General features: G+C 38.6%; 1 protein-coding gene across 3 annotated transcripts in view; it reads left to right on the forward strand.

Annotated features, from left to right (window-relative positions):
• dgkd (diacylglycerol kinase delta) overlaps positions 1-20,012 on the forward strand; it is a 130,523-nt gene that overhangs the window by 106,998 nt on the left and 3,513 nt on the right. For 2 of the 3 annotated variants that reach the window (XM_031797590.1, XM_031797592.1), the window contains 7 exons: positions 1,766-1,900; positions 10,224-10,378; positions 10,620-10,731; positions 16,961-17,053; positions 17,178-17,297; positions 18,363-18,480; positions 18,782-18,912. In XM_031797590.1, coding sequence (XP_031653450.1) covers positions 1,766-1,900; positions 10,224-10,378; positions 10,620-10,731; positions 16,961-17,053; positions 17,178-17,297; positions 18,363-18,480; positions 18,782-18,912 — 864 coding nt within the window. The remainder of the gene's footprint in view (positions 1-1,765; positions 1,901-10,223; positions 10,379-10,619; positions 10,732-16,960; positions 17,054-17,177; positions 17,298-18,362; positions 18,481-18,781; positions 18,913-20,012) is intronic. The other variant, XM_031797591.1, reaches the window with a different exon arrangement.

Below are 20,012 nucleotides of genomic sequence, written 5' to 3' on the forward strand. Positions count from 1 at the left end.
TGAACTCCTCAAAATGGTCCAATGCCGCATCCTCCTCTCTACACAGAGCGCTGGCCCACTGCCGGGCTTTCCCGGTGAGGCATGAGACGAGGGCGCAACTCTTCTCACGGTCCGATGGTACTTGGGAGACCGTGGCCAGATACAAACTCAATTTAAGGAGGAAACCCTGGCAGCCGGCAGTATCTCCATTGTATCCCGTGGGTAAGGGTAAATGGATCTTGTTCAGTTCAGGAGGGGAAAAAGCGTTCAAGGGAGATCCCGGTTGTGGTGGTGTAGGCGCTGGAGAAACTCCCTGTCTCCATGACGATCCATGACGGCGCTTAAACAGTTAATCTCCTCTGCTTGTTCCCGGACGTGTTCCTCCACCTCCATGAGCGTAGTGTCCTCTCCTGCTGACTTCATATATTTTGGTCAGAGATTCTGTCAGAGACGTGTGTATAGGTGGCAGGGAAGTCAGGCGCAGGAGTCAAACGGAGTGTAAAATGGAGTCTTTTAATAAATGTCCAAGTAACATGCTCTATAACACTAATAAGAAAAAATAATATAAACAACTATGGGTACGAAGACCCGTCGCGTTGAAAACAGTTGAAAAGTCACATAGAAAATTAGATGTTATACATTGTTACATGGGGCAGAAATGGCATACACACACCGTGCTACTGCAATACAATAACCCTTTTTTTATGATTTGTCAATTCGTATGTTCTGTATTCAGTAAGAATAATTCAACTGTAAGACTGAAATCATTCTCAACACGCTCTCAACCTGACATTGAAAACAAAGCATAAAAAATGTGGTTTGCAAAACAAAAAGATAATGTCAAAAAAATGTCAAGTTATAGCCTAATACTGTATGGAAAATTATATTTACCATCTACTATTCCTTTTCAAACACTGAAAAAAGTTGTTTTTGTTTAGAAAATGTACCTTGCATTTTTTGCTATTGAATTAAACAAAATGTTCTCATGGTATTTCATGGAAAACATAAATGTTGCATGAATGACTCAGGGGTGAAAGATGTGTTCAGCTCCAATGAATGCACAATCAAAGGTACTGAACAAAATACAAGTGTCATCACCTTTGTACTTTTTGAAAATATGCCACTTACATCTGTAAAATGCACCAAAGTAATTGAAAACATTTTCAATATTTTCATTTAAGGGATAGTTCACCAAAATCAGGAAATAACATTTTGGTTACCTTTCCCTGTAGGCAGTCTATGTACAAGGTATGACAGCAATCCACAGTATCCATTGACTTGCATTGGATTTGAACCACAAATGGTAAAAAGTTTGCATTTGGAAACAGTGGCCAGGTAAACAAAAGCAAATCATGGATTGCTGTCATACCTTGTCCATAGACTGCTTACAGGGTAAGGAAACCAATTAGTAATTTTGTAATTTGGGTGAACTATCTCTTTTTAAATGGAAGCATATACAGTGTGCAGGCCTTTGGGTTATTCTAATGTACCGTGCATTCGGAAAGTATTCGGACCCCTTGACTTTTTCCACATTTTGTTACGTTACAGCCTTATTCTAAAATAGATTTTCCTTTTCAATCTACGTACAATACCCCATAATGACAAAGGGAAAACAGGTTTTAGATGTATTTATATTCATATTCAGACCCTTTGCTATGAGACTCGAAATTGAGCTTAGGTGCATCCTGTTTCCATTGATCATCCTTCAGATTTTTTATACAATTTTCTTGGTTTCATAGCGTACTGTCTGGTTGAATGTTTCTCCCCATTTGCACTCCTATTGCAGTGTCGTACAGTGAAGATCACCATCCTTGGGGATGAGGGCGTGCCGGTGCAGGTGGACGGAGAGGCCTGGGTCCAGCCCCCGGGGTACATCAAGATTATCCACAAGAACCGAACGCAGACTCTCACCAGAGACCGAGTGAGTACACATCTATGGGGTCACACATTTTAAATGACATTTGCATTGATGTTAGAGGGATTAGAGGGACCGTAGAGTGCTGAGTACCAGGCAGTTAGCAAGTTTTATAGACTACTAATGACCATCAGCAGTATCAGAGCTTGGAGAAGCCTAATTACCGTGACTACATGGTCACGTTGAATTTGACTGCCGTCATGACTAGTGATCACCGGTGTAGCGCTAATACGGTCACCGTAACAGCTCTACTCATGCTATTTATGTTAGTACAGGGTGAGCTACACAAAGTGGACTTCCTACTAAAGTACACCGCCACAGTGCTAACAGTATAACTCTGCTTCATAGGCACATGAATACTGCATACAGTACAGTGGTTCCTCCTTTAAAAGTTGCGAGCTTACACCGCGGGACTTAGAGGTACCCGGAGTCACGGCTTCATTGCTCCAGACCACCGCAAGGGGGAGTTAGAGCACTCATTATGCATTTGGGTCCCAAGGTTTCTATATGACCAGTCATATCGAGTGGTTCCAATGACGAATTTGACGCAAGCCACCCGTCCCTGGTGACTTTCTTCAGCAAAGATGGCTGACAAAACATTATGGTGGAAGCCAATTTAAGTAACTATAACATCATAGCGAGTCAAGCTAAAAATGTACACTTGAGAGGAATATGTTAGTTAACTTCTTGACGCTACCTATCCCGTTAGCGAGATAATTGTCATCAACAACTGCTGAATTGCATAGCGCCACATTCAAATAATAAATATATTTAATATTTATATTCATGAAATCACAAGTGCAATATAGCAAAAGACAGTTTAGCATTTTGTTAATCCACTTGTCGTTTCAGATTTTTAAAATATGCTTTACAGCGAAAGCAATCCAAGCGTTTGTGTAAGTTTATCGATCACTAGACAAAACATTATGAATACCTAGCATCAAAGTAGCTTGGTCACGAAAATCAGCAATAAAATTAATCGCTTACTTTTGATGATCTTCGGATGTGTTCACTTACGAGACTCCCAATTACACAATAAATGTTCCTTTTGTTCCATAAAGATGATTTTTATATCCAAAATACCTCCGTTTGTTTGGTGCGTTATGTTCAGAAATCCACAGGCTCGAGCGGTCACGACAACGCAAAAGAAAATTCGAAATAGTATCCGTAATGTCCACAGAAACATCTTTATGTCCAAATACCTCCTTTTTGTTCGCACATTTAGTCCAGTAATCCAAATGCACAAAGCGCAGGCACAAAGTCTGGACGAAAAGTCAAAAAAGTTCCATTAAATTCGTAGAAACATGTCAAACGATGTATATAATCAATCTTTAGGATGTTTTTATCATAAATCTTCAATAATATTCCAACCGGACAATTTCGTCATTAGAAAGGAAAGAGAATGAACTCACGGCCTTGCGCGAGACTAAACTAATGTCTTTCAGCTTGACCACTTGTTGAAACAGCTTTTATTCGATCCCCTTTCACAATACAAGCCTGAAACAACTTCTAAAGACTGTTGACATCTGCTGGAAGCCTTAGGAAGTGCAATCTGACCCCACAGACACAGGGTATTGGATAGGCAATCATTTAAAAAAACTACAAACCTCAGATTTCCCGCTTCCTGGTTGGATTTTTCTCAGGTTTTCGCCTGCCATATGAGTTATGTTATACTCACAGACATTATTGTAACAGTTTTGGAAACTGTAGAGGGTTTTCTATCCAAATCTATAAATTATATGCATATCCTAGCTTCTGGGCCTGAGTAACAGGCAATTTACTCTGGGCACGCTTTTCATCCAAACTTCCCAATGCTGCCCGCTAATCCCAATGAAGTTAACAGAAAAAATGGCTGACAAATAGATAACGTGCCACTGAATGCTGCAGCAGCCCAGAAGGTGTGCCGCAGTATGACACAACTTTTAAAGGAGGAACCAATGTAGCTGTGGGATCAGCAGGAGATCATGCCAAGATGGCTGCTTGAACAGATGCTTTTTTCCCGAGCTCCGTACCAAACATCAGAAAGATTGTGAAAACATTTAAAAAAAAAGTTTTGTCATTATTCTTTTTATTTGTTCAAGATATAAGACCTTTCCTGTGACTGGAATGATAATTGGATCATTTATTTCAGCATGTCCATGCAAAGTCGTGACAAAAAAAGAAAGGAAAAAGTTAGCCGTTCTATTGCTAATCAACAAGAGAGAAACGTGCTTATAGACAACTGCCATAACTACACTTGGCCTATGGATAATATCATGCTTTCGAATGCTGAAGATGACGAATTCCCCTCTTTACCGGTTACTCCGTGCAAACCTCCACCCTCCAAAAAACCCAACATGAACTCTGACATCGTGGCTACCCTCTCCTTACTCATCAACTCCAGGTGTGACGCCATTGAGAAAATGGTAGGCGCGAACACCATGGTTATCGAAGGCTTGAAAAAGACTGTGGAGTTTGCATGTGGTGAAATTAATGATGTGAAAACGAGAGTGGCAAAAGTTGAAAAAAATGTGGAAAGGGTTGAAAAGAATAACAATGTCTACCATAGACGTCTCACTGATCTGGAACAATACACAAGAAAATGGAACCTGAGACTCTACGGCTTGCCAGAGGTGGAGAATGAAGATGTGCGAGGAGAGGCTATCCGTATCTGCCAAGAAGTTTTGCCTGCAGAGAAGAACAAAGTTGGTGATACCATCGACGTTGTACATCGCCTCGGCAAGAAGCAACAGCAAAGCGATTCAAGACCCAGGGGTATCATCATCCTATTCACTACCAGATTCTACAGGGATGCTGTCTGGGAAGCTGCTAGGAAGAACGCCTTCCTTCAGAGCCATGGTATGCGTTTCGCCGAGCATCTCAGCCCGGAAGACATAGAAAGAAGGAACAAGTTGTGGCCAACGATCAAGATAGCACGAAGTGAGGGGAAGGCTGCTTACTTCGTTGGAGGACGAGGTTTCATCAACGGTTCAGAAATCCATATTCCTCCCTAAAATCTCACCAGAAGGAACAGGTTGATGGTTTCAGCCATGGTATTCTCATTTTCCTTATGTGGTTTACCTAACAAGCATCAGGTGACTATTTTACAGGAATACTCAGGTATTTCAATTCATTAGTTTGTTCTTGTATGACCAGAAGTCCTATTTTGTTTACAAACTTACGAAGAAGATTGAAAGCTGAATTTATGTTTTATGTATACAGTAACTAAGATACTGTTTTAAATGGCATACAGGTCTGCTCTGACTTTACACGGTTATTGTTCTATTTAGTTATTAATACTTATTTCCAAAAAAGGTCTTAGGAACGTTTATATGTAAAACATTTTGTTATTCAATTATTTTATGATCAGTTTTCATATGTACTTAAAAAAGTAGGTACCCTTTTATTTAAATTATTATTTGTTGTTTTATTTCTCAGAATAGTTCCTGATTACACTAGAGGGTTTTTAGTCTCTTACTACAAGAACCCTTGGTTTGGTCTTGAACATAATTTCCAGTTGAGTTGAATTTCAAAGGTTATGGAATAAGCTATTTTCACTTTAAATTGACTTAAATGGTGCAGATCTCGGTTCCTTATCGTTTACGTTCACTGCTCCTACGTCTTTGACTCATCCTACTACAGTTTATACTTTTATATAATCTTTGTTGTTTTGTCTTTGTCTATATTATCTCTTAATGCTAGGGGGTTACGAAACAGTGTGAAGCGCAAGGCCTTATTTTTATTTGCTAAACAATTTCGAACAGATTTTTGCTTTTTTCAAGAGTCTCACTCAATTTCTGCTGATGCCAACTTCTGGAGGTTACAGTGGGGCAACGATATTTGGCTTTCTCATGGATCTGAACGCTCTGCTGGTGTCACTACAATGAAAAATACCTTTGGTGGTAATATTCTACACTCGGAATGTGACCCCTTTGTCACTTTATTTGTCTTGTGATCAGTTACAATGACATTACACTCATTACTGTAAACTTCTACGGGTACAACACCAAACATGAGAATGATGAGTTGCTTGAATCTATAGAGAAACATATACTTCATTGGTTATCTAAATTTCCCAATTCGTTATTATTGATAGGAGGGGACTTTAACATTACAATAGATAATTCAACTGATAGATGGCCCCCAGGTAGGCCAATCAATCAGAATTTGGGTTTAATACTTTTTATGGAAAAGTTTGATCTTACTGATATATGGAGAGAGAGGTTTCCGGCCGAAAGATCATTCACTTGGAGTAACAAAACAGGCTCCAGACAATCCAGAATAGATTTTTGGCTTATATCCAAATGTATTGATAGTGAGTGTGTTACTACAAATATTTGTACTACTCCCCTCACAGACCATAAGGCTATTTACATTGATATCAAAATATTTACCCCTGATACGAACCTTGGTAGAGCATCCTACTGGAAGCTAAATAGCTCATTATTAAATAATGATATAGTTACATTTGAGGTTAAAGATCTGCTCTCACACTTTTGGGAAAGGGCTTGTGAAGAAAAATCTTATTGCAAGAACTGGGAGCTCTTTAAATTTGAGGTGTCCAAATATCTTAGAAAATATGTTAGTAATCTTGCTAAGACCAGAAGAGCTGAGGAGGAAAAGGTGATCATTAAGATAACTTCCCTTTCTCAGAGGTCCCCAGCTGACCTCTTGGGGGAGGAGAAGATGGAACTAATTGAGTTACAAAATAAACTGGATAATATATATAAATTAAAAGCAGAAGGAGCTTTTTAGATCTAGGAAAAAATGGATTGAGGAGGGAGAACAGAATTCATCCTACTTGAGAAATTTCACTCTAAAAATAACACTATCCATAAGTTAAACATTGATGGTGTTATTACAGATGACCAATAATTAATCGCTAAATACTGCAGCAATTTTTACAGAAAATTGTATAGCTCTTACGTACTGTCAGGAATCCACAGATATGTTTTTTAACTCACTGAATAATGTTCACTCTATCAGTGATATAGAATCTAAACAGTGTGATGAACCCATCAAAGTTGAAGAGATTATAGAGTCTATCGAACATCTAAAGAACAATAAATCACCAGGTGTTGATGGAATTACATCAGAATTTTACAAACTATTTTCTGAACAAGTAGCTCCCTTCCTATTTGAAGTATTTTTAGAGAGTATTAAAAACAATGTTATCCCTCCTACAATGAGTCAGGGGTTAATAACACTGATACCTAAGCCTAAAAAATAAGTGCTACTCATCGATAACTGGCGTCCAATTTGTCTTCTTAATAATGACTATAAGATAGTAGCCTCACTACTTGCAAAAATAATTCAAGAAGTCCTGGATGCAATCATTGATGAAACACAGTCTGGCTTCATGAGGAACAGACATATTTCTAACAATGTCAGACTAGTATTAGACGTACTTGACTACTCAGACCTAATAACTGAGGATAGCTTCATATTATTTTTAGATTTTTATAAAGCATTTGACACAGTAGAGCATCAGTTTCTCTTCCACTCCCTTGAGAGACTTGGCTTTGGGGATTTTTTCTGTAAGGCTATTAAGACTCTCTATGCAAATGGTAACAGCTCTATCAAATTGAAATATGGCACCTCACCTAGATTTGAGTTAAAGAGAGGAATTAGGCAAGGTTGTCCTATCTCTCCGTACCTGTTTTTATTAATCACCCAACTTCTTGCAAATTCTTTAAATAATAGTCCTGTACAAGGTATTTCCATAGCTGGTAAAGAAATTATTATAGCCAGCTGGCTACACTTTTTCTGAAAGACGCTAACCAAATTCCCATATCGATCAATGTGATACAATCCTATTCCAAAGCGTCTGGTCTATATCTTAACATTAAGAAATGTGAACTCATGGCTGTCAAAGATTGTGTGACACCTTCATATTATGGTATTCCAGTAAAAGAAGAACTTACATATTTAAGTTCCATTACAAAGGATCAGAAGTCTAGAGGCTTACTAAATTTTAACCCTCTTATTAAAAAAAACCAGAAGAAACTAAATCAATGGCTACAGAGGGACTTATCTTTAAAAGGTAGAGTCCTAATAACCAAGGCTGAAGGTATCTCTAGACTAACATATGGTGCTCTATCTTTATATCTTGACCGTAAAATAAGCAAGGAGATAGACCAGATGCTTTTCAACTTTCTTTGGAGAAACCGTACCCATTACATTAGGAAAACTGTTGTAATGAACACTTATGAGAATGGTGGACTGAATTTTCTGAATTTTCTTTAAATAATACTTTCAAGATCAATTGGATAAAACAATTCCTAAGAAGACCCACTTCTATCTGGAATTTTATTCCTCATCATGTCTTCTCTACTTTTGGTGGCCTTAACTTCATGTTGTTTTGCAATTATAATATTGATATAATATAATATAATATAATTCTGCTTTTCATCGGCAGGTTTTCTTGTCATGGTCCTTAATTTATAAACACAATTTTTCTCCACACAGATATTATATATGGAATAATCGGGATATATTGTATAAAAATACCTCTCTGTTTTTAGAATATTGGTTCAGAAATAATATCCTATTGGTGTGCCAACTGGTAAATGCAGAGGGTCTTTTACTCAGTTATAAAGAATTCTTATCACTTTACAAGGTCCCTGTAACACCTAAAGATTTTGCAATTGTTTTAGATGCCATTCCCTCAGGTGTTGCTATGTTATTCAGGAACATGTCAAGACCTGACCAGAGCCTACCTTCTATTGACCCTGTTGACTCATCAATAGGAAAGATTTGTTTCTCTTTTGGTCCATTCAACAACAGAGCGATACGATCCTTGTTTCAGCAGGATGTTGTATCTATACCTTATGTCATGCCTTATTGGAATGGATTTATTGATAATATCTGTTGGAAAAAGGTTTGGATGTTGCCACACACATACCTACTTGTTAACAAAATTAAGGAAGTTTCCTTATATGAAGAAGTTTAAGGAAAACATCAACTCAAATTGCTCCTTTTGTAATGACCACCCAGAAACAGTTGTGCATCTTTTTTGGCATTGTATGCATGTAAGAAAACTGTGGCAAGACATCAGTAGGTTTATAATTGAACACATTTATGAAGATTTTACACTATTGTGGAGAGATGTTTGGATTCTTTACATACAATAGAAATAAGCGGAATCATTTTTATGTAATTAATTTCATCATTCTTTTGGCCAAATTTCATATACACAAATGTAAATTTACAAACAGAAAACCACATTTTCGTACCCTACAAAAAGAAATTGAACTGTATTTTAAGACGGTTAAATGCTCTACTAACAGAAAAGCTGTTAGAATTGTAAGTATATGCATGTCCCTTAAGGTCCTTGTGTAATTGTAATGTGAAATTGTACCCCCTAGCTCGATTGTCTATTGTTTGTAATCTATGTATGCTTGTGTTCCCTCATGTGCTTTATGTATTGATTTGATATTAAAAAATATAATCATATTTTTTTTTAAAGCTGTGGGATCAGCAGGAGCATCAGGGTAGTTACAGGGATATAAGTTAGGTTACCTATATTGTGTCTTCCAACGCCCCTGGGATAATGTACATTTGTTGAAGCATTATGACAACTCAGCGACATAATGATAGGAATTAACTGAGTTGGCCTTAGGTCATTGTCTCAACGCTGCCTTATAATGCTGTGAAGGGATACAGGAACCCAAATGATTTGGGTGGAACCCATCATCCTTATAAAATGAGTTTAGTTTCCAGAAGGTATCAAAATTGTCAATAAATATTATACCCACAGAGCCGCAATTGTCTAGTAGCCAGTGATGGAGGGCTAAAAGTTTGCTGAAATGTTCAATGCCACGATTTAGGGAGGGCAGAGGGACAGATATTATGGGGCGTTTCTTTTTGTCAAGCAGTGACCCAATCAGTTCTTTAAAATCCATCTTCAGCTGTTCTGAGCTGCCCTTCATAATGTCATTGAATCTCACATGAACTATCATATACTTAATTTCCTGATGCTGGTTTATAATGTTTTGGAGCAGCTTATTGATGTCCTGTACACATGCTCCTGGATAGCACAACGTGTTTGCTCCAGGGACTGAGGCATTTTCCACCATTGAACTGCCCAATACAACGGCTGGAGAAGGGAATGGAGAATCCACCCATGCCTACCCCTCACACAATTCGTTGAACCTTTCATGGTTCAAAGATTTGACATGATTTGTTTGTATAGTATTTGTATGTCTTGTGTGAATGTTGCTGTTATATTGCGGTCATATTTTTTATTGACGTATCGCATCTAACGTACCACAACTATAGTTCCCTCTGGGAAGAATACAGCTATTCTATCCTATTCTATTCTATTCATCCTGTTGCCTGCTTGTCTCAGGCCTTCGAGAGCACGCTGAAGTCGTGGGAAGACAAGCAGAGGTGCGAGTTCCCCCGGCCGCTGCCCCAGTATGCATTGCAGCCGGAGATCGTATCCGAGGAAGAAGCCTCCCAGATCAACCTGTTTGGACAGGCGGCCGGCGCCCTCATCCACAGGTAAGAGAACATTGATTCATTAATAATAACATTGGATTAAAGCAGGGTATGGTTGAATTCCATTTAGATTGAAAATTGTCCTAGACCATGATATACAATTCCCTCGTGGTTTACCTAACGGCCAAACTATACAGATAGTATGCCAAAAACATCACTTACAGAACGCTTGTGATATGCTTGCAGTGTAGTTTCCCAGTAACATTAGATGTTCGATGTCGTGACGAACTGTGTGTGTTCCCAGTATCCGAGAAATCGCTCAGTCCCACCACAGTATGGAGCAGGAGCTGGCCCATGCCGTCAACGCAAGCTCAAAGGCCATGGACGTGGTCTACGCCAATTCCAAGAGCACAGGGGTACGTGGAGTTCCTGTTCTACATTTTATACCAGTCAACCAACTTCTAGTAATACAGGGGTTCCCAACATACATGTGCCAAATGCGGGAGATCTTTTTTGGCTCATACGGTGCCTTCAGAAAGTATTCATATTATGTTGTTTACAGCCTGAATTCATATTAGGTAAAAACAATCCTCACCCATCTATACACAATGCTCCGTAAATGACAAAGTGAAAACATGTTTTTTGACATTTTTGCAAATGTATTGAAAGGGAAATACAGAAATATGACATTTACAAAAGTATTCACACTCCTGAGTGAATAGAATCACTTTTAGCAGCGATGACAGCTTTGAGGTCTTGGATTGTGCAACATTTGCCCATTATTCTTTTAAAAATTCTTCAAGCTCTGTCAAATTGGTTGTTGATCATTGCTAGACAACAATTTTCGGGTTATGCAATATATTTTCAAGTATATTTACAGTACCAGTCAAACATTTGGATACACCTACTCATTTAACCCTACTTAGGGTTTTTCTTTATTTTGACTATTTTATACGTTGTAGAATAATAGTGAAGATATCAAAACTACGAATTAACACATATGGAATCATGTATTAACCAAACAAGTGTTAAACAAATAAAACTATGTTTTAGATTATTCAAAGTAGCCACCCTTTGCCTTGATGACAGATTTGCACACTCTTGGCATTCTCTTAAGGAGCCTTCTGGTCCTAGACTTGGTGCTCCTGTACCGCTTGCTGTGCAAAGAAAACAGTCTATAACTTGGGTGACTGGGGTCTTTGACAATTTGCTGGGGATTTCCTCTGACGCCGCCTAGTATATAGGTCCTGGATTTGATTGGATTTGATTTCGATCTCTTTTAGTCCCCATTTGGACTAATCTTCCAAGAGTCCTTAAACATTAAAATACAATTTATAATACGAACACATTTTCACATATAACACACTATTACAAACATACATAATATACTAACATAATGACCAAATAAATACTCAATCTAAAACAATATTGATTCTTCATCTACTATAGTCCCACAACATTTCTATGTATTATATTTAAATAATTTTTAAAAAATGTTTACATTTATATATTGAAAGGTTTCTGGTTTGCTCAGTTAAATCGAAATGTTATTTTGCCTATTTCTCTTTTCTGTCTGAATAATGCATAGATGGTGAACAATCTATTCCTAGTATTTACGGAATGTCTGTCTCTTAACAACTGAATACCGTTGTGAATAGAACTTTGCCGTTTTAAATTATGTATATTATGAAATAAAATAAGCATGTTTTTTTCAATTATCTTGTCGATTGATGACCAACCAAGAACATTGCGCATGACTGCAACAGAAGAACCATATCTCCACCTTAAAACAATCCTTGCTGCTTTGTTCTGTGCATTCTGCAGCGTAACTTCACTTGATGATGCATTTCCCCAGACCACAGAACAGTAGTTCACCTGACTCTCAATTAATGCTTGTGTTATTTGCTTAATAATTTTTCCTGTTTTAAATAACCTCCTTAAAACCTCCTTAAAACCACAATGCATTAATTTTGTCAAAATTATTTAATGATCCACTAAATCAAATGCTGCACTGAAATCTAAAAATAGTACACCCACAAACGTGCCATTATCCATAGCATTAAGCCACTGGTCAACCAATGCAGTGGTCGTGGAATGGTTTTTGCGATAAGCATGTTGATTGGCTGTAATCAGATCATTCATTTCCACGTACTCCCATATTTGTCTACTCACAATACCCTCCAATATCTTACTGAGTGTAGGGAGTAGACTAATTGGTCGACTATTGGCAGGAGTAATGGGTTCTTTGCAGTCTTTCGGAATAGGACACAGTTTCGCATGCTTCCATACATTTGCAAACATCCCCTTTTCCAGTGACCAATTAATTATGTATCTCAGTGGAACTGCAATCTGGGGACCAGCACAGCGAAGCAAAAAATTGTCAAGTAATGACTTCAATATGTTTAACACCTCCTCCACTGACACAGTTTACAGACTAAAAGAGCAGATCTTTTTGCTCATAATATGATCATCAATCCATTGGACAACGGCTTGTTTGGAAGAATGTATGTTTACGTTGTTGCTCAGTAAATTAATTTTCTTTGTAAAATAAAATCTGCAAAATGATTGGCAATATCAACTGGTTTTGTTATTTTTCTCTCGTCAACCTCCATACTAGATGGGCATGATGAGATAGATGTACCAAGTAAGCCCTTAACTGTGTTCCAAACCTTTTTAGAATCATTTTTACAATCAATAAAAGCATTGTTGTAAAATAACTTTTTTTTCTTTCGATTCAATTTAACTGCATAATTACGTAATGTTCTATAATTCTGTTAATTAATTTCTGATTTTGACTTGGCTGCCATATTTCTTTGAGAAAAAGCTTCACCCAGTTCATCATCAATCCATGGAGATGGACGAGCACCAACTGTACTCTTTCTTATGGGGGCATGATGGTCCATTAACTCAGTGAGCAAATCAAAAAAACATTCTGTAGTGTGATTTAAATCATCCTCTAGATAAATCAGCTCCCAGGGTACAGCAGCCAAATCATTTAGAAAAAGCTCATGATTAAATGTTTGAAAATTTCTCTTGACCACAATCCTAGGGTGTTTCTTTGGAACCTTGGTGTTCATGGTTATGGTCACAATATTATGGTCTGTCCAGCCCACTTATTACAGAAGATCAGATCAATGCATGTGTCTGAACGATGACCCAACTTAATTGATGATCTAGTAGTATCATTAACCATTTGTTTCAAACCACAGTTCTTGGCATATCTCATCAATTTTGTTATATTTGAATTATTGTGATCCTTACAATTTATATTAAAATCACCCAAGATAAATACATATCTGCTATCTGTGGCCTGGTCAAACCCAGTACATAAGTCATCCAAATATGACACCTTAGAGCTAGGAGGTCTTTACACACGCCCTACCAATATATGGCTGCCTGGTGAGGCAGATGTACTTGAGCCCATAGTGCCTCTACTTGACATACATTTAAAAAAAATTTTTTTAAAAATCACCTTTATTTAACCAGGTAGGCTAGTTGAGAACAAATTCTCATTTGCAACTGCGACCTGGCCAAGATAAAGCATAGCAGTGTGAACAGACAACACAGAGTTACACATGGAGTAAACAATTAACAAGTCAATAACACAGTAGAAAAAAAGGGGAGTCTATATACATTGTGTGCTAAAGGCATGAGGAGGTAGGAGAATAATAAAATTTTTGCAGATTAACACTGGAGTGATAAATGATCAGATGGTCATGTACAGGTAGAGATATTGGTGTGCAAAAGAGCAGAAAAGTAAATCAATAAAAACAGTATGGGAATGAGGTAGGTAAAAATGGGTGGGCTATTTACCGATAGACTATGTACAGCTGCAGCGATCGGTTAGCTGCTCAGATAGCAGATGTTTGAAGTTGGTGATGGAGATAAAAGTCTCCAACTTCAGCGATTTTTGCAATTCGTTCCAGTCACAGGCAGCAGAGAACTGGAACGAAAGGCGGCCAAATGAGGTGTTGGCTTTAGGGATGAAGGTCATCCCTCCTCTTAAAAGGTATACGATTCTGAATGTACAGTGCTACACCCCCACCATTCCTATTCCTGTCCCTTCTCAGTAGACTATATCCATGAATGTTAATTTGCCCATCATTTACAGAAGCATATAAATGCGTTTCGGTCAAAGCCAAAATGTAAATGTTATTTACGTTGACCAAGTTAAAAACCTCAGGTATTTTGTTAGGAAGGCTACATACATTAACCTGAGCTATATGCAACCCTTTCCTTGTCAAGTGAAGATCAATAGAGCATATATTCATTATAGTTGAAGTTGTCATGATACACTACATTACAACACACAAACTCAAATTTGAACATTAAATTAAAATATCCAGGGAGTTACTCTAGACTCCTGATACAATTGCCCGTTGATATAAACTTTATCCATCACCATGGAGACTCGTTGATTCAGGCAACGCTTTTCCTTCATGATAGGATATAGTTTTTTTCTTCATTCATTGATCTCAGTGGGGAAGTGATCATTCATTCCAAAATCTGTGTTTCTGAGTTCTCTGCCCATGTTCTTCATCATTTCCTTTTGCTCAAAACATGCAATAATAGCCCGTGGCCTATTTCCAGAGGCCTTACCTATTCTATGGACTCTGGAGAAAGTGACATTACGCACAACATCAGTGGGCAGTTTTAGTTGAGTTGACATAAAGTCTCAGACTGTGTCCTCACAGCCTCTGCTGTTGTCATTCTCCGGTATCCCTGAAAATATGAGATTGTCCCGCATTGATCGACACTGTACATCAAGCAAGGTTTCTTTAAATTGTTTGTTCTCCCTTTGCACTCCCTCCACCTTGCTATGAATAGAATCTACAGTACCTTTCAGCGCCGTGTTCTCTTTCCTTAGATCATCAATCTGACGTTGGCTGAGTTCTAGACTAGCACATAATGCATTGATGTCCTCTCGTAATATATACAAGATATCAAGTTTGGCAAGCCTTTCATTGATGGATTTTAACAAGTCAACATCCATATCAGTAAACCTTTCCCCACTCGCCACACCCGTCCTCTTACTAGGGGATGGTTTGGTTCCAACGTTGATACCTATTGGCCAACCTGGTTTTGGTTTGTTTTGTTGATTGGGTTGGTTGTCCTTAATAAATGGACATTTTCGATATATATGGACGGAATTAATCGTACAAAAGGACCAATTGTGATGTTTATGGGACATATTGGAGTGCCAACAAAAGAAGCTCGTCAAAGGTAATGCATATTTTATATTTTATTTCAGCGTTTTGTGTAGCGCCTGCTGCGCTAGCTCTTTTGTTTACTACTGGTGCAGATGGGTGCATGCTATCAGATAATAGTTTCTTATGCTTTCGCTGAAAAGCATTTTTAAAATCTGACATGTTGGCTGGATTCACAACGAGTGTAGCTTTAATTGAGTATCTTACATGTGTGATTTAATGAAAGTTTGAATTTTATAGCATTTTATTTGAATCTGGCGCTCTGCATTTCCCCTGGCAATTGGCCAGTTGAGACGCTAGCGTCTCCCTATCCTCAAGAGGTTTTAACCTCTTAAAGCTATAGGGGGCAGAATTTTCACTTTTGGATAAATAGCGTGCCCAATTTCAACTTCCTGCTACTCATGCCAAGAATATAAGATATGCATATTATTCATAGATGTGGATAAAGAAGTTTCTAAAACTGTTTGAATCATGTATGTGAGTATAACAGAACTTATGTAGCAGGCAAAACTCAGAGGACTAACTGTTCAGAATTTTTTTCCCCCCCATCTCTCTTCCCTATTTTGTCTTTTGCCATTGGATATTTAATATCAATCTATTTTCAGTTCCTACCGCTTCCACACGATGTCGCCAGTCTTTGAATATGGCTGAGATTATTCCTTTGTTTTATCAGTAAAGTAGGCCAACTCGGAACGGGGGACACTTTTGTGAGTTGCTCAAGACGTGAAGAGCAGAGCTTTTTTCTTTTAGTTTATGTATTGAATACAGATTGCCCCATCTACAATTTGATCGATTATTAACGTTTAAAAATATCTAACGTTGTATTACAAAAGTAGTTTGAAATATTTTGGCAAAGTTTATAGGCAACTTTTGAAATATTTTGTAGTGACGTTGCGTTTTTCTAAGCAGTTTTTTTATGGATCAAACGCGCTTAAGAGAATCTGTCCACACCTCCTGACCTCAACTCCTCCTTCGTCTAATCTACAAATGCCCATTTGTCTCCCCTGTTTCCCACGTTGCTCTCATCCCCCCAACACATTCCAAAGCCATCTGTCTTTCTTTAGAGTACCATTAACTTCTGACATAAAATCCATTCTCTTTCATTTCCTATCATTAATTTACTATCTCAATGATCAAAGTTTAGCCAATTCCATCAATACATTTTAGAATAACGCTGTTACATAACAAAATGTGGAAAAAGTGAAGGGGTCTGAATACTTTCTGAATGCACTGTACATCTTAAATTGTAAAATGTCATTATGTTTTGTGATTTTATGATTTGTGTCTAGGGATTAAGCCCATATGGGCTGGCACTAAATGGTGTACATGTATGACAATCAATCAGTCAAATATATACACAGTCACACACATTTAATGCACATTGTACCCCTGCTTCTGTGGTTTGTAATGTGTTTGTGTTCGTCTCTGTTCTACGCAGGGTCTGAACTGCAGTGTTGTGGTTCAGATGGTCAGTAATGTCAAGGCCCTTCACAGTGAGACAGAGCTGCTACTGGCAGGCAAGATGTGCCTGGTAAGTCTCAAAGCTGTTTGCTGTCTGCCTGTCTGTCGGTCTGTCTGTTTGTGTGTAGGTGCAGCTGCATGTGTCTGTGTGTGGGGGGGTTATTATGTTTTTGTAAATGGGTATGTCTTTTCAGCAGTTGGATCCTCCTCAGAAGGAGCAGTTAACTGGAGCCCTGGGAACTGTGGCCCAGCAGCTACGCAGACTCCCAGACATACCCTGGCTGTGTCAGCTCATCGAACCTGGGGATGATGAGGTAGATCTAGATGCGACCACAAACACACAATCACTCACACACACACTATACACACCAGCCGCTTACCTCAGTGCTTTTCTATCTTAGTCCCAGTCCAGTAATACCACACCTGATTTAACCCATTACACTTGTGGGAATTGGCCTATATGGATAGGGCTACATTGAAATGTTTCTTAGAGAAGTGGAAATATGGAAAGCATCTATAACCATGGTAACAATTAAAAGGGAACCGTTTGGAGATTATGGGGAAATTATTAGACTAAAGAGGAGAACACAACAGTTCACCTGACAAAAGACTGAATCCAAAACAAAAGACGCTGTTGATTTTATGTGCATTTGTAGTTTTCTTTGGAACATATCGCTGCATCACCGCCTACACAATTACTATTGTTGTTTCCACAATCCAAAAACGGTCCATTATAAATCGCAATCTGGTAAAATGGGCATAATTTGAAAGCTTGTTCTATTACCAACATGACTACCTAAATTATAAAATACGATCTTACAGTGTTAGGCTTTCATTTGGAGGCTACTTCTTGTTGTGCACGGTGCTCAAGTACAGAACGGCTGTCAGTCAAAACCAATACAGGTCTGTGAAGCAGAGACCTCGAGCTCTGACGTCATGTATAGCATGTTACTGTATAGCCAGTGTACAGTGTATAGCCACTGTGTTCCCATTTAGGCACTTATTAGTGTCCAAATCTACTATTTTCAACCCGTTTACAGGTACAAGTGTAAATGGGCTACTTAATCAAAACCTTGGTGATTGATTAATTGAATCAGGTCAGTGTGTTAGTGCTGGGCTAGAGTAAACTGTTCAACTCTGTGGGTCCATAGTACTGGACAGTCTGTATCACCCAATATCTAATCTGTCTGTCTGTCTTTCTCTCTAACCTGTCTGGTCTGGTCTGGTCTGTCTGTCTGTCTGTCTGTCTGTCTGTCTGTCTGTCTGTCTGTCTGTCTGTCTGTCTGTCTGTCTGTCTGTCTGTCTGTCTGTCTGTCTGTCTGTCTGTCTTTTTCTTTAACCTGTCTGTCTAGCTGTCTAACCTGTCTGTGTTTCTGCAGGGACACCTGACGGATTTCTCCAAGCGCAGCCGCAGTGCCAAGTTCCGTCTCGTCCCCAAGTTCAAGAAGGACAAAAACAACAAGAACAAGGAGGCCTGTGCCACTCTCACACTGCCAGGTACTATCTACCTCTCTTTTTCTCTCACTCTCTCACAGGAATTACTCTGGAACACTGTATTAAATCATGTTTGGACAATGACAAATCATGGTCAACACTCTTTGAAAATCACATTCAATTCTTTCTGAGATCGCCACAACATTCCACACACCATCATCACTGTAATGGTCAAAGTTAGGATTTAGGGTAGGTTCATCTTATCCTAGAGCTGCGGTTAAGGGCTGTGCAGGGTTGTGGCGTCTCTCTGTGGTGTCTTTCTGTGGTGTGGTTGGGGGTCTGAAGGGGGTCTTGCTTTCTGCAGTGCACCAGTGGGGCACAGAGGAGGTAGCCGCCTGGCTGGAGCTCATCTGTCTCACCGAGTACAAGGAGATCTTTATTGGGCACGACGTGCGCGGCGCCGAGCTGCTGCACCTGGAGAGGAGGGATCTCAAGGTACTACACACATACAGGCTGTCCCAAATATCTATCCTTCTTCCCAAAGTGTGCACTTGTTTACTTCCCTTCACTGATTTGAAAGGAAATTTAGTGGCATAAGAAACTCCCACTAGCCCATGCCTCCACCAATCCAATGCTTTTAGGTTTGTGGGAAGTAGTGAAAGAGCAGTGATGGGAAGTAGAGAACTACATGTAGTTTAACTAGTAATTTAATTACATTTTGCTCTAGCTTGGTGGTAGTTTAACTAAATTCAAATATTTGTAGTGATTTCAGTAGTTAGTTATTTTTTTGCTGAGTAGCTAAATACTGGAACTGGAACACTTCCTTTTTTGCAAAAAGAACAAAAAATACGGATAAAGTAGGCAAAATTTCAGTTCTTTTTCGACATCAGACCTGCCTAATTTTCACTTGAAACATAGTTTTTGTGTTTAAAAGGCAAAATTACACATTATGTTAACATCTGACTCCAGAGTGTACTTTGTAATTTATGACATTTCAGATTTAGATATGATAATTTTTCATAAAGCATACTGAACAAAAATAAAAATGCAACATGTAAAGTGTCGGTCCCATGTTTCTTGAGTTAAAATAAAAGATCCCAGGAATGTTCCTTACGCACAAAATGTTATTTCTCTCAAATTCTGTGCACAAATTTGTTTAAATACCGGTTAGGGAGCATTTTTCTTTTGCCAGGATAATCCATCCACTTGACAGGTGTGGCATTTCAAGAAGCTGATTAAACAGCATGCTCATTACACAGGTGTACCTTGTGCTTGGGACAATAAAAGGCCACTCTAAAATGTGCCGTTTTGCAACAGATGTCTCAAGTTTTGAGGGAGCGTGCAATTGGCATGCTGACTGCAGGAATGTCCGCCAGAGCTGTTGCCAGATAATTGAGTGATAATTTCACTACCATAAAGCAGCCTTCAGTGTACGTTCAACCAGCCTCACAACCGCAGACCATGTGTATGGCGTCCTGTGTGCGAACTGTTTGCTGATGTCAACGTTGGGAACAGAGTGACCCATGGTGGGGTTATGGTTGGGCAGGCATAAGCTACGGACAACGAACACAATTGCATTTTATTAATGGAAATTT

This window comes from Oncorhynchus kisutch, linkage group LG19 (genome assembly GCF_002021735.2).
Source record: "Oncorhynchus kisutch isolate 150728-3 linkage group LG19, Okis_V2, whole genome shotgun sequence".
Taxonomy (NCBI): Eukaryota; Metazoa; Chordata; class Actinopteri; order Salmoniformes; family Salmonidae; genus Oncorhynchus; species Oncorhynchus kisutch.